Consider the following 14,767-nt stretch of genomic DNA (forward strand, 5'->3'; position numbering starts at 1 on the left):
GTGAGAGGGGCCTGAGGGAGGAGATGGGGGGGGGCTGCTGCGAACCCCTAAGAGCTGCGGGGGGTGGAGGGGGAATGGGGGGCTTGGCTGGGCGCTCTGGGGAGAGCGGGGTAAGGAGGGTTTGGGGACACGACAGGTGCGGCCTGGACACGGGTGGGGAGATGCAGAAAGAGGGCAGGGGAGAGGCCTGGGGGCAGGTGGGTTTGGGACAGGACAGCTGGGGGGGGGACACGACACCCCTGAGGGGAGCTGCCTCACTGCCGGGAGCAGCTCAGCTACAGGGGGTGACCGGGGGGGGGGGGGCTTGTGCCAACTCTTGTGCAACTGGCCTGAGCAAATGGGTGCGTTTCAGGCTGCCTGCCCTTGGCCGAACTGTATCCGGTTTATAGCCAGAAGTGTGTGTGGGGGGGGAAATAAAAAAAAACAACCCTTCATGGGCCAAACACATGGCCTCCCGAGCTGTGGTCTTGGCTCTCAGTGGTGGGTTTTGAACTTGGTAGGTTGTTGAGCCTTTGTGTGCTTTAGTATCTCCATCTATGAACTAGAGATAACAGTTGGCTTCACGCAGGGATTAATTATCGTGTCTTGTAGTCACGTATTTGTTTATTTGTTTTTACTATAGATTACAGCTGGAGGAATTCTAAACAGTCCACCTCTCCTAGTCATGGTGTTTAAGCGCATTGTGCTCCTGTCTGAGCAGAGGAAATCACTGAGGTCAGTCTCCCTTGTGTTTATAGTTGCTTTCCCTTTCAGAAGTACGGGGGCAAGGAATCATCAAAATAACAGTTTGTACTGACATCCTGATAATAAATTAATGGAAACAGTTATATAAGATACGAAGTTTATAAAAGGTGTGTTTGTAGGGATTGCTTCCACTTTTAAACTGAGGATTATATCTGAAGGGACGGTGTTCTCAGTTATAAAGTGCCCTGAAAAAAATTCATGGTTTTGGGGTGTCCCCAGTACGAAATAATACGGTTCTGTAAATCTGCTATTACTGACACTGCTGAAATAAAACAAGCAAAACAAACTTCCTACCTATTTTCCCATAAACTAACAGGTAATTTGTACCCTAAGAAGGCTTTGGATCCAGCAGGCGTTAAGGATGATGCTGGTTACTATTTATGTAAACCTTTCATTTACCTTTAGACAAGCAGAGCTACTGGGGACTATTTAACCTGAAATGGGGGAAACCCGAGGAAGGTTGAGGGCAGAGGTTGGCTGTAATAATTGTGGACCACATCGAGAGTTTTGCAAACTTGTCGCATAGTGGTCTGATACTTTGCTGTTCCAAATCCCAATAGGAAAAGTAAGACAAATGTGGATTGCTTCAAACATATGTTGTTGTAAGTATTGGGAGAGGCAAACTAAAGGTTTATCTGATTATCTCAACCTTGAAGTTGGCAGCTATGACAGGAAACTTGGTTTCATTCATCTGCCAAAGATATTTGTAGCATATCATTTGACAAGTTAAAAGGCATTTTTGTAATGGCACAAAAATAAAACCATCCACTTTCTGAAACTGCAGTTTCTGTCTTCTAAAATAATATGGGTTTGGAGACATGCTTCTGGGGAAATTAAGGACATACTTGAAAGGTAAATATTTGTGTTTTCAAATGGTAGAACAATGGTGTTTAACATGAATCTGCTCAGCATGGCCTATCAATATAAATCTGTTCTGGTACTTCTTTTGTCAAATTGGTGGGTATCATTGGTTTTGGAGGTGGGAGAACTAAATGGAGCAGTAAGAGGGAGTGATCAGCCTGTGGGGTCGTAAGGTAGAACTGAGAATCAGGTTCTTCTGGATCTTGATCTTGTACTTCTTCCTGAAGACAAGGTGCCTTTAAAATTAATGAATTATGAGAGTAAGAGCTTCAGTTAGTAAGGTCTGTGGAGCTAACCCAGCAAACACCAGCAGAGATTCTGGGCCTCAGCTCATTGTGTTACACATATTAAAAGATAATGATAGCTCTAAGTAAAAAGCCTTAGAGTCTCTAACGGTGACTGCAGAAAAATGTGAATAATGCTTTACCATTAAGTATCAAGTATTTTGCTTAAAATACTAGACCTGCGTTGGATATGTATTCAGTGACTGCTTCAAAAATAAACAGTATCATCTGTGGACCACCAGTTGGAAAAAGTCCACTGAAATTCTGAAGCAACAGACCATATGAAAACTATGATGTTTATGGTCACCAGCTGAACTAAACAGGCACATTTAGTATGCTTTTCCAGCCCTGTGCTCTAGCTGCCTTCTCAGATGATCATGGTAGGTATCTAGAAAGTTCGTTTAATTTAGTTCGCTAATTTCCTGATGCAAATTTAGTTCATTTAAAGAAAAACTAAAGAGTTTTATGTATGAATGCGTCTGGGATTTTGTACGGTTGCATGCGGAAGGGTGGCGAGGAGATAGTCAATGGAGGTCAGTGCAGCTATTTCCCAGATTCTTTATAATAAATCCCTTTATGCTTTGTTCAGGCAGCAGAAATGTCTATTTCACATTGTAGCATATTGTTGCTTATGTTGTCATTGGCTGGGTTTCCTCTAGGTGTCCACCTGCCAGGCTCTCCACTAGCCATCACGTCACCTAGATTTATTGTGCTTTCTTACCTAAAAACTTCCTAAGCCCACGCCCACTGCTCCTCGCCATGGACCGTCGCTCCGCTGTGCCTTGGACCTCCCCGCTTGCTGTTTACCTCGCTCAGGTACTTGTTGGGGAACCCCCACTGGGACGCCGAGGTAATAAAAGCCTTTAGATCACCTTTGCGTGTATTGTGTTTGTGCATCCGACCCTGCTTGGGTCTGGTGAGGTGTCACCACTGGTGGAGGCCAGTCCGGTGTCACCGCCTGGATCTGACAGTTTTGTACCAGTGTACCTATCAGATGGCTGTACCCAAAGTTAATTCCATCTGAAGGAGGTGCCAGAACATCAATAAATAAAAATTACAAATTGCCTAGCGGTTCAGCTGACAGGTGGAACTGGTTTTAACAGCTTGTTCCCAATGTGCTGCTACAGAGCTGGTCCTGGGGTAGACTGGTACCACATTCCAGCGTAGACAGGGCCTTTTAAGAGCATGCATCAGCACTCCATAATATTGTAGGAGAGGAAGTAGAGAACAATACTATGTCCAACGGAAACTGTGGCAAGAATTTATTCAAGGCGCATTGTAATTAGTCAAGCTGGGAATTTGGCCAGGACATTGGGGTTAACACCCCTACTTCTTTAGAAGTGTCATAGTTTTTTTTTTTTAATGACTTTAAGTGATGAGAAGCTTAGCTTTCTGTCTCAGCAGAATGACAACACCTCTAGCAGTATAAACTTCTTACAGCAACGCGAAGGTGCTGGTTCAGAACTAACTCAGAGCAGTGATGGGGCCTAGTGCAGTAATCATTGCTTTATAAATACTTTTGGTAGATAAGAAAGATAAGTGTGATTAGGGCAGAGTTTCAGCTGCTGTAATCACAGTTATACCCTCCTTAGCCTTCAGTCCACACGCTGCTTTAAGCTGGCCTTTTTTTAAGTGAACAGTTGTAAATTTTAGAATAAATTGTAGAACTTGAACCAATGAAAGTTGGTTATTAATTATGATAGCAGTTATGAACTGCAATTGTCAATGCTTTTGTTTTAGGAAATTTGTCGTCATTCAAGCAGAATGTAATTTAGCCAAATTATGGAGGGTTTGGGTTGGTTTTTTTTAATTCTTTCATGGCATTGAGTACTGATTTGGAAACTAACTTTCAGCTTGTTCTCTGTTTGCAAAGAGGATAAGCACTCATTAATTTTAGTGTGTGGTTGTGAAATGCACAAGTGAGGAATTGTTTTGCTTTTGCTAGCTCATGAAACCTGCCGTCATTCTGCAGTGTAGTTTGGGCCATTATTATGGGTTACAAGGTTATACAGGAAAAACACGTTCTAGAGAAAGGCTGGTCAAAATAAACGAGGTAGAGTCTTCCAGATCGTTGTAATCTCGTTTTGTATCAATGAGGTAAACACTTCACTGGGATGAAGATACCATGTCAGGCAGTATCCCTCTGACAGTTTATGTCATAATGACAAAAATTAAGCAATACTGATGTTATTACATAACCACTTCTGTATTATATGACAACAATAATAATACTTTTCTCCCCTACCTTTTATTAGATAAACAAGCATGTTCCTTGCTGTGCACTTATGATTGCCCCATGAGTTGAGTGGTTTTATCTATTAAGAAATGGGGAAACAGTGGCACAAGAAGATGTAGTACTGGCCAAGGTCATATGGGAAATCAGTGTCAGAGGCATAAACAGAAGCTGAGCCTTCTGATTGTCCCACTCTTACCTTCTGGGCAACCAGACAAAAGTGGAAAAGTGGCTTGCAGCGTGACTCAACAGCTTTTCCTTCCTCAGCAACTGCCACGCTGGGCAATTACAAATAAATGCCAGCAGGTCACTTCCACCTGAGTCAGACAGGTTTCCAAGGGACTCTATGTAGGCATGTCTTCTGCTGGTGAGGGCTCCTCGATAGATCTTTGCAGTGGTTTTGTTCTGAAATATTTTCAGAACTCGAAAAGAATTTTCTCTTTTTGCCAGATGTACATTTCCTCCGATTACTTTCAGGATCTTTTGTAATATATGTTGCCCAGGGACACCCCGGAATTCTTTTTACCTTTCTCTGCAAGAGAATAACAATAAGCTGTCATTTTTCAGGTGCTTTTTTAATACATAGCTTGTGACATACATGCCAAATGAACTGCTGATAGGAAGTACTTCCAGAATATCAGTACAGTGTGTTGTGACCGATACAGCACAAGATGCATTGCACTTTGATAGATTGGATGCTGAAAGATAAGTGGGGTGTTGGGGTGTCTCTTAAACACAGCTGTAGATACCAATCCCTTGACTCCCTTTTAACAACAAAATCAAAATGTGTTGGTCCAAAAACTGTTTTTCCAAGGTGTGACAACTAGGTATATGAGGAAGATCTGTTCAGGTGTCTTCAGATCTTTTCCCAAGAGCAGGACTGAAGACTGTTTTACTTTGGAGTTAGTTCAAAATGCTGGAATGGGCAGCAAGGATCAGTGTTGTGGAGGTCCTGACCTTGAAGACTGACTGATGGAAAAAAGCAGCACAGGAAAGGCTCGTGCCTTGGCTCTGGTCCTTGGGTGGATGGTTAAGAAGAGGCCTTTGGCAGAGAAGGGTGAAAGGTGACTAATAAGATGAAACTGGGAGGAAACTCATTATAGTTATGCAGTCTCCAGGTGGCTTGCGTTCTCTGTGAGAAGACACATTTTGTTGTCCCACTGGCATTTGCTGCTCACACTGTCTTCTGAATAGGAATCTTAAACAATGATTTCTTTGCTTAACTTAGGAAGCTTAATTTAGCCTCATAGCAATGAAAATACAACAGCACCTTGTTTCTTTGTTCTCACTCTATATAACTTTAGATTTACTTTGCCTCTTCCCTTTCTTATCGGTTGTTTTTCTGGCTGTCCAGTAGTTTAGCCAAAATTAAGAACCTTTTCCCCTGTCATGCACTTGGTCCCCATATCTTGTTTGTTCTATCGTTTTCTGTGTCCCTCTTGCCACACTTCCAAATCTTTCATGACCAAGCTTCACTGAATTTTGCTGCGGCAGTGCAGGATGTTGCTGTTGTCTGGTCTAATCCTTCTCCCCAGGTTTCCCCCCTGTAGCAGAGCCAGCAGAAGAGAGTTTGTTCTGTGCATGACCCTGCTGGATTATGGTTAAATGTCTTAGCTCAAACTCAGGCCTTAACAATCCTGTTACTACACTGGCCTTCATGCTAGACTGACGGGTGTACAGATGTGTATTTACGCCTGCTGGCCCTGGTACAGGGAAGAGCAGATTGCTGGAGATGATGGTTGAAACTGACGGAGCAAGAGTTGATGTAAATCTTCTGAGAACCCTTAGATTCCTTCTTTGCGTGGTGGCTTGTCCAGTGATCTGCAGTATTGACCCCATCTGGATCTTGATCTCCCATTTTACAGATAAACCAGCACATTTTGCATTGTTGTAAACATACTCCCAGGGACTGATTCTTGCTATAATCTGTGTAACAGTTGTGGAAATATGGCCTTGCTCTTCAGCAGTTCTGCAGCCACCTATCTCTGAGACATTGTCTTCCACTCTTGAACAAGATTCTAGACCAGAAAAAGAGTTAGACTGCATACAGATTAACAAATCTGTTGCTAGTATCTCTGGCTACTGCAGCATGACTCACTCATCAGTGCTTGTCAGTGTCTGGTGTGACCTCATTGAAAGCTTCAACATCTCATATGTGAAGGCAGGTTGTAATCCAGTGTGGGAATCCTAAATAAGTGGAGAATGAAGTTCTGAGGCTTTGATAATGCATACATCATAAACATCCCCCTAGAAATCAGATGTGCCATCACCAGAAATATCCTCACAGATTTCTGAGGATCTCTTAATGCCAAGTCTGCCTTTCTCATGCTGCTTAAAAAACACCTGTAACTATTCAAGAAATCAATGCTGATGGGAAAACTTCAGAATGGATGGGACAGGTCAGGGAGGAGATGCTCTGTTATTTGCAAGGGTGAGAAAGAGCTGATGGTCCCTTCTTATTTATCACTTATTTAGCTTCTAGAGGCTTTTTACCTGTTTTGTTTTGTTTTGTTTTTTTCTCTTATGTCAGTATGTAGGGTTTCTGGTATGCTGGTTGAGGGAGACAAGTGAGAAAACAGCAAGAGGGTCTATAATAAAAGGAGTGAATGACTGAATTAGCTTGTGGTACCTTACATGTGCATCTTAGATATATAGTGTGGTGATAAGACAAAGTGGGAGGCAAGAGGAGTTTAGAAATCAGATGGTTCTCTTCAGCTGGTGCTTGCTGAGTAAACATGAAGCTTGTGCTCAGTGACTCTACCTCCTTCCCATGGGCTGTTACACACTACCCGATACTAGCAATGCTGCTTGGTCTAAATGGAGCCAGCTGCTGGCATTTTAATTGCAGAACCCACATCTAGTAACAGACACAGCAGAGGCTATTGTCCTCTCACCTGCTACCGAGGGAACTTTTAGTGTCTAAAAGCACAAGTCTGGCATTGTCCCACAGGTATCTGCTGCCACTTGAACACCTGGCTGAAAGTGAAATCCCTGACTGCTGGCCCGGTTGCTGTCCTTAGGATGTGTGAATGTCTGTTCCTGTTTTGCTATAGAAGATTTCTGTATGTGGCAAAGTTGCCTGTGCCAGCCTGGCAGCTTTATCCATAAGCAGCAACAGTTGCTGCCTCTTGGCTTCCCAAACCCGCTGCCCTTATTGCTGCTGCTCCTCACTTCCTCCAGTGAGGAACCCAGAACCTGGCAGCCCGTGAGAGAGTAAGGATCTTGCGAAAGTTCTGTGCTTCAGAGGATTGCTGTGCAATCCCCTAATTATTGTGCCAGCAGCTTCTTATGTAGCACTTACTTAGAAAAGTAAAAAGTGTCTGGTATGTCAGGACAGAAAGACACCCTGCTTCTAAAGGAGTGCTGTCCTGGCAACACTAAGGAATCATCCTTAGGAAATGCAGTTGTGCTGCTTTGTCACAAAGCGCTCAGTAACTGCCAGAGTCACTGTGTCCTCTGCTGCGCCGTGGGATGGACCCTGGCACCTGTCTGAATGTAGTTACGTCCCTGCTGCAGACCTGCTCTTCCCATCCAGACTCTCACCTGGCAAGTTTGTTCTTTTACCCTTTGCCTCAGGTAGATAGTACAATTTCTGCATTCCTTTTTTTTTTTTTCTTTTTTTTTTTTCCCCCTTAAAACCAGGAACACGGATTATATTTGGGATGGGGGGGGGGAGGGGTGGAGCAAAGATCCTGTTCTGAGCAGATTTATTTTATGTTCTGCTCCTTTTTTAAGGAAGGCATAGAAGGTCATAGAGTTGAGGCGTGCATGCAATTTGTAAGGAGGAAATAGGCAACCTTATGCCTTTTCATCCATGATTCCTTACCACAAAGATCAACCAGATACTATCTGCTTAGCTGTTTTGTGAATCCAGGGTGAAATAAGTTCATGGCTCTGCCCAGTGTCTAGTGAGAGATGTGCACATACCCACAAAACACAGCTAGTTCTAGAAATTAATGTCTCTCTGCTGTTCTCTGCACAGAGGCCAAGGCCTAAAAGATGTTTTGAGACTGAACATGCTTTCCCTGGAGGATCTGATGGATCTGCAGTGTGATATATTAGTGGGCAGGAGATGGAAGCCCCGTAGCAGTGCTGTCCATGCTGCATTCAGCTGTGGGTGTGTTGGGTTAAATGGTTGATCCTGCATTTGAAGTCCAATTGCTTGATTTACACCTTGATTTTTAGTATCTTGACAGACTTTCCTTTCGCATACTAAAGCATATTTCGGGTTCCTGCTCTTACAACAAGCTCAAACCTCATTGCTGCTCCCTGTGTTCAGCTGGAAATGGGCAGATACCATTTGTGATTGCCTGAATATCCTGAGTCACCGATTACCGGCTGGCATGTGTTCTGCAGTTTTCATCTCTTCCTTTACGACTGCACTCCCTAGAGGAGACTTGCAACAACTGCAGTTGTCAGCTAAAGCGTTCTCTGCACTTGTCTGGATCCACACAATTGGTGGACGACCTCTGACTACGTCTGTGGGGTGAGCTGCCTGTGATTTGTTACTGTATGCCTGGCGTTTCCATACCAGAAAATAGAACAGGTGCAGGAATATTTAAAAATGCATTTTCTGTATATTAATTAGTCAAATATCTGCATTGTGGAGATGGCAATAGGATGCCTTCATTAAATAATTGGGAGAGACAAATGATAATTCTAGCAATGCTCTAACAGTAAGATAAATTGTGTGAAAATGGATCAAATCTAAGGATCTAGACAAGTGATGAAAGGTAAACTAGTTAACTCCCTACACTGGCAAAGCTCTGCTAGCAGGAGCACGGGTCTGTCATGCAGGAGCTGACGGGTTCTCTGTTGTGCCGGTTCTGTCAGACGCTCTTGTCATGCTGTTCATTATCCTGCTTGTGCAGTGTCCCAGAGCAAGGCTGCTGAAGTTCAGCAGGGAAAGAATGCAACATGTTGCTATGTTATTTCATAGCGCCAAAACGTTTTCACTATGTAATGGTTACTGCCAGTCTTGTGCGTAGCTCTGGGGGAAGCTGAAACATAGAACACTTCATTGAGCTTTTTGACCCAACAGATCTTGACATCTTGCTGCTGGACTCGTCTCTGTCTGATCTGAACTACAGTGGTTCCGTTCTGTCCTGCTAAAATGACAACACATTAAACAGTATTCTGTCCATGCCATTTTCACCTGTTGACTAAAAAGTTAAATTCCTACTAAGTTATCTTTAATTTACATGTCATAAAACATTAATGGTCAGCTGATTTCATGGGCATGAGGATTGTAACATATGTAACATGGACAGATTAATGCTTGCCTGGGATCAAATGAGTTAAAGCAGATCCTTCTGCTGAAATACCCAGTGAAATACAGGGATGCTTTGTAAATGATATCTTTGTTTGCAGCAGGTTGCCAGTGTTTGCCTGGGACAGACCATTCTGTTATCAGGTGCTGATCCTGCTATGGAGGAAAGATGTGGGCTGTCCTGACTCATGAAGGCATGGGCAGGTTGTGTCAGTAGAGCAGGGAGTGGCTCACCTGAGGAGCAGGATGTAGGTTTTAGTGTGAAAACTCTATAAACGAACCTTTAGAAGAAAGTTGGGGGAAAAATACATAAGATAGACTTTGGAGTCTGACTTGATGAAATTCTGATTGCTCTTGCTGCATGAGGGACTTGTCCCAAACGACAGGGGTATAGAACAGTCATGCCCCTATCTGAAGTGTCCTGGGAAAACATGCACTGCAGCTGAAGACAGCAGTAGTCCTAAGAGGAGTTTTCTGGGGAGGAATGGGTGGCTGGCCAGCTGTTCCAAAACTTGCATATACAGTTACTCCCTTCTTCCTCCTTTATAGATCTGACTCACTGATCCCTGCCCTAAACACACCAGTTTCAGTATTTTCTTTTGTCTCCTCTCATTTACCTCGTATTTCTTACCCTTCAAGCTTCCTTTTGTATCTATGGGTTTAATTCTGTTAAATCCCATTGCTAGTTGCTTTGGCTTTTACTCTGCCTGTGCTTTGCACCTGCTACATAGCCCCAGAAAACTTGGCAACCAACCCTTGGGCCCTCTAGAGAAAACAACTGTCTAGACCAGGCACCTTCTGCCCGATGTCCTGGATGTACCCCAGAGCTCCCAGGCATTAGTCTGTATTCAGAACAACATGTTGCTTTGCAAATGCTTCTTTTCTGCTCTTCCTTCTCCCTCCACAGAGTTACGTGTATCTGACTTCTCGGCAGGCACTAGCCTAATGTTTATTGATCTTTTGCAAAGGTCTGATGCAAAGGAAAATTGATAAAATCTTGTCCCATGTCTTTGTGGACTCATAATTACACCTCACCCAGTGAGTGAGGCAAATGGAAGTGAGGGAGCCCACAGAATAATAGCACCTTCTGCAGACCTAGAAACAGTGCAAGGACAACAATGCAGAGGCCCTACAGAGCCTCTGGTATCCAGCAGAATTCAGGAAGATGTGTTGCTCTTTTCTGAAATGATGAGAAATCAAATCTTGGTGTGGAGTCCTATTGCATCGGAAGGGCAGAGAAGCCTTAGTGCAAAGTCACAAGCCGTTCTTATTCAGTTAAAGCCCCTGTTGCCCTAGGCAAACACAGAGCCTGTCAGCGTCCTGCAGCTTAGAGTACAGAGATGTGACCAAAATAGCTCCACAACTTTACAATATGTCTAAAAATAGCTTGCAGGTCAGCTTTTTTCTTAGAGGTAGTGGTGACATCAGTGGGAGAGCACTCTTGCTGCTGTTCAGTGCAGGTAGAACTGGGTAAACAAAGGGGAAACAGAAGCAGTTTAATTAGCTAAGCAGTCTGGAGGAAAGAGAGGTGGGAAGGGACTAAGGAGGTGCAACAAGAAAGATGGACAGAAGCATCAAAGGCCTGGGCAGACCCTCTGCCACTGACCAAGTTAGTGTGCTTTTACCCAGACAACTTCTCCCTGGGGTTTTATTTCCATCATGTCTAAGAGGCATCAGTCTGCCCGTTTCTGTCTCACTGTGGCCTGTGTCAGGATGTGTCACTGGACTGGCCAGCCACCCACTCACAGCGTGTTTCTTGCTCCTCATTTCCAGACAGTGAACACAGCCCATGACATCACCTCTGGCCAGTGGCAGATCGGACACTAGGGCTGTGGCAATGTCAAGCGTGTTTTGCTGTAGCCATTCAACCAGAGAGTTGAATTTTACAGTGCGATTTGCACGTGGAGAAATCTGGATGGTCCTTAGTTCTAGGGGGATTTCAGTATTTGTTCTTGAGCCAAAAAAAGGCTGTTTTTATGGGATTGGACCGTCTGTTGTTGTAAATGATTACATTTTCCCAAAGGAGCAAAGCTGCTCGCCACGATCCTCACAGATTTAGTCTGTGTTGTGTATACTAAGTCTGGCCATGGAGATAAGTCTCAGCCAAGTTTGGAAGTTAAGTGCCTGATATGAAATGTTACGGGAATCTAATGTAGGTTATGAGAGGTTTGCCATGCCTGCAGTCGCCTGTGTTGCTGAGGGAAGTGTACTGCAGCAGCCTGTGCTAGCGAGAATTTCCTTTGTGCTGCAGGTTTCATGCCTAGTGATTTTACGGTGCTGAAAGAGAGGAAGGAGGTGACAAAACTGAAAAATTGAGGCCAGGTCATTACTGTCAGACGAGGACAAAGTCCTGTAGCCAGTCAGATGTGACGGAACGCGCTTGCTGATGCTGCTACCAGGAAGCTTGAGAGAAATGTGACTGACTGATAGCAGTGCGCATGTGCCTTTGGAGAAAGGAGGCTATCTGTAAGCTCTTGCAATGCTTTTCTCTGCCCAGCAACATCGTTGCTGCTTTTCCTTGCATTCTGCTTAAGCAGCTGTTCTGCATTTATGATCTGATCTGTTCTTCACATAGGGCTATCTTCGCACTGAGCCATCTTCATTGTAACAGCAGTTAACTGAGATGGAGGGCTGACAGGACCTCAGCTTTGCTTTGAGTAAGCACTATAAATAGGGCAAAAGCACTATAGCCACTGTTCTCTCAAACCAGTGTGAGAGCCTTGTAGGACCAGCCCAGGTCTCCACCTTGCAAAATGGCTCCTGTTGCCTTGAAAGGAGGCTTCAGCCCAATGCAGCTCCAAATTGACAAGTATAGAGAGAATTATGCACAAGATCGGCTTGCTGAGGATTTCATTTGGTGCACGGCTAAGCTGAGTTGAAAGTCAGCTGCCAGTGCAGAAGCTCTGCACGCCTAGTTGTGCACTTCTAGTGCATTTTGAAGTTACAGGCCATGCTGACTGCAGACTCTTTTGGTAAATCAACAACCAAGGTTATTGGTAAAATCAACTCAATAACCACTCCCATGACCATTTAGCACAGTCATTTCGGAGCACTTGCAATACCGCTCTCGCCACAGCCTGCTCCTTCCATTCAGTGAGAGTTGCTCCCTGGTCTGCCCTGCCCAGCTCGCAAATGTAGCTCATCAGCCTCTGCTTCTTTGCAAATAAGCTGCGTAGGTATTGGGAGGAGGAGGAGAAGGAGGAGGCAGCTCAGCAACCTGCCCATCCCAGCCAGTCATAAAGGCTCTGTACTTCTTAGGCTTCCTGGAGTTATTTGCCACGTGAATCGTGTGGGTATAAAACTTTGTTGTTTCCACAAATGCTCTGCCTTTTGCAACAGGAGGTCACTTCCCAGTGGAGAAAACAGGCTGTTGATGTGGTAGGCAGTCAGCTTGTCATTTGGATAAGGTCCAGAGCCGATTAGTTTGGGCGCAGCAGTGTGCTAACACAGGCAGAATGCACCCGGACCGGCTCCCGTCTAGATAGCGCCGATCTCCCCACACCGCTCTCCGCCATCCCGGCACTTCAGCATGAGCACAGGTCCCTCTCCTTGCCTGTGCTAGCACGCCTGCAGTAAACCATAATTTGCACCCAGTGCTGCTTGCCTGTGTCTCAATTGGCAGCAAACCCTCCCAAACCAAATAATGATTTGCCTGTCTGCACTGACTCAGCTATGCTGAAGGCAGGAATCGGAGTTAAATCCGGTTCAGTAAAGTCTGTAGGTAAAGAAGAGCCTTGCAGAGCACATACTGAAGCATTTTAAAGGAACTTGACTGTGTCCCAGGAAGTGCACCGAAGTGAGCAATGCTGCATTAGGCAAGAGAGCCTACCCGAGAGCCATTAATCTCTCAACATCTGCAGCCCTGTGGTTGTAAGCACAGGGGTTTTTCTTCCCCTGCCTATGATTACTAACTAGCAACCGGGAATTCAAAGGAATCTGGGCTATCTTTAGGAAGCAAGTACCTACTCTTTGCCTCCTCTCAGGAAGCAAGGTCCTTCATTACAGCCTGTCATGGCAAGGGGCTCACAGATAAGGAGGAAGGGCAGGAAACCTCCCTGGCTTCACTTCTTTAGCAACTCTAAATATTTTCCAGAGTTCTAGTGCTGTGAGTCAGCATTTCTAGAGCCTAGACTTGTTTACAGCAGCAATCAGTGAGATGGTACTAGGTAGGTGGGGTGTGGAGGTATGCGTGTGTCTAAAATGAGAAACCCTTTGCCCAGGTGCAAGCGGGGAAGTTACCAACAAATCTTTCCAAACCAGTTCAAACAGGGAGCAAAGGACTGTTTAACCTGGACAGTAACTGCAGCGGAGCCATTTGCAGGGTAAGGGGTTTCCTGATGTGTGTAAGGGAATCAGAACTTTGCAAAGCTGTAACTGTCATGCTGTCTTAGTTCACTCAAAACAAAACAAAAAAAAAAGAGTCTGCAAATATTGGGATTAGCAGTACAGTAGGATAAAGGAAACACTTCCCACCTCAAGTGGTTATGGATTCATTTTGCATTGGCCTGGCCAAACTGGCTGCGTGGCAGGAAGGCTCCCAAAACTGTACAGGTATCAGGCCAAGCGTTGAGGTTCCTCTTCAGAGCAAATACCTGCACTGGAATAAGGAACATGAGCTGTGGGATATCTTCTATCACCGCATGCAGGCTTTTTGCCTGTGCCTGGCTGGTCAGCCTGGATGGATCTCGTGGCAAAGGGAGGTTACATTGAAAACAGTATGGACTATTTTAGATCTGCAACCTCAGTTCTGCAAAGGTATTTATTTTGAAAATTCTAGTTTCCATAGCAATGTAGTGCTGTTCTCTCTCATCTCTCTCCTATTACGCCAATCTTAGCAGCCATTAGATAAATTATCAGAGGCAAACCTTAGCATTTTTTTATCTTGAGTGATTTTATATATGTTGGTTCCTTAGTGAATCAGACCCAGTCAGTTAGTCAAGGATTGACTCATATCCTTTCCTGACATGAAGTCTATTGCAGTGTAAAGATGATAATGAAGAATGAATATTATTAATTGGATTGTATGAATTCCTAGGCTACTTTCCAGTAGGGGGGTCTTTCTAACTAGAATTCTGGCTCACTTCTAGATGAGTTGTCTATGTTATGTCTTTAGATTTTACTTGTGCTGCACTATAGCTTCATTAGGACATAATATTTTTGTTCCATACGTGTAGTAATAAGTTATTTTGTAAGGGTTGTTGCATACTGCTATTGAGCTGCTGTTCTCCACCCCAGAGGTGATTTCTGGACACAGTTCCCCTTCCTGTTGTTAACAGACCCAGCACTCATGGCTCATTCCTTCATTCTCTTTCAATATGTATAAAAAAGAAGCAGTTAAGAAAACAAAGCAAGCTCTTTTTTTCTTTCCCCCCCCCC

The 14,767-nt window shown here is 44.4% G+C and overlaps 1 protein-coding gene across 3 annotated transcripts in view; it reads left to right on the plus strand.

The window, feature by feature from the left end:
- The first annotated feature begins 285 nt into the window (after positions 1-285).
- NUFIP2 (nuclear FMR1 interacting protein 2) overlaps positions 286-14,767 on the plus strand; it is a 36,419-nt gene continuing 21,937 nt past the window's right edge. The window contains exons 1-3 of one of the 3 annotated variants that reach the window (XM_026861407.1): positions 286-496; positions 623-714; positions 2,549-2,739. In XM_026861407.1, coding sequence (XP_026717208.1) covers positions 2,649-2,739 — 91 coding nt within the window. In that variant the 5' untranslated portion in view covers positions 286-496; positions 623-714; positions 2,549-2,648. Of the gene's footprint in view, positions 715-2,548; positions 2,740-14,767 lie in introns of all 3 variants that reach the window. The other 2 variants (XM_026861409.1, XM_026861408.1) reach the window with 2 other exon arrangements.

The sequence above is a fragment of the Athene cunicularia genome (genome assembly GCF_003259725.1).
Source record: "Athene cunicularia isolate RWA chromosome 19 unlocalized genomic scaffold, athCun1 chr19_part1, whole genome shotgun sequence".
In the NCBI taxonomy this organism is placed as follows: domain Eukaryota; kingdom Metazoa; phylum Chordata; class Aves; order Strigiformes; family Strigidae; genus Athene; species Athene cunicularia.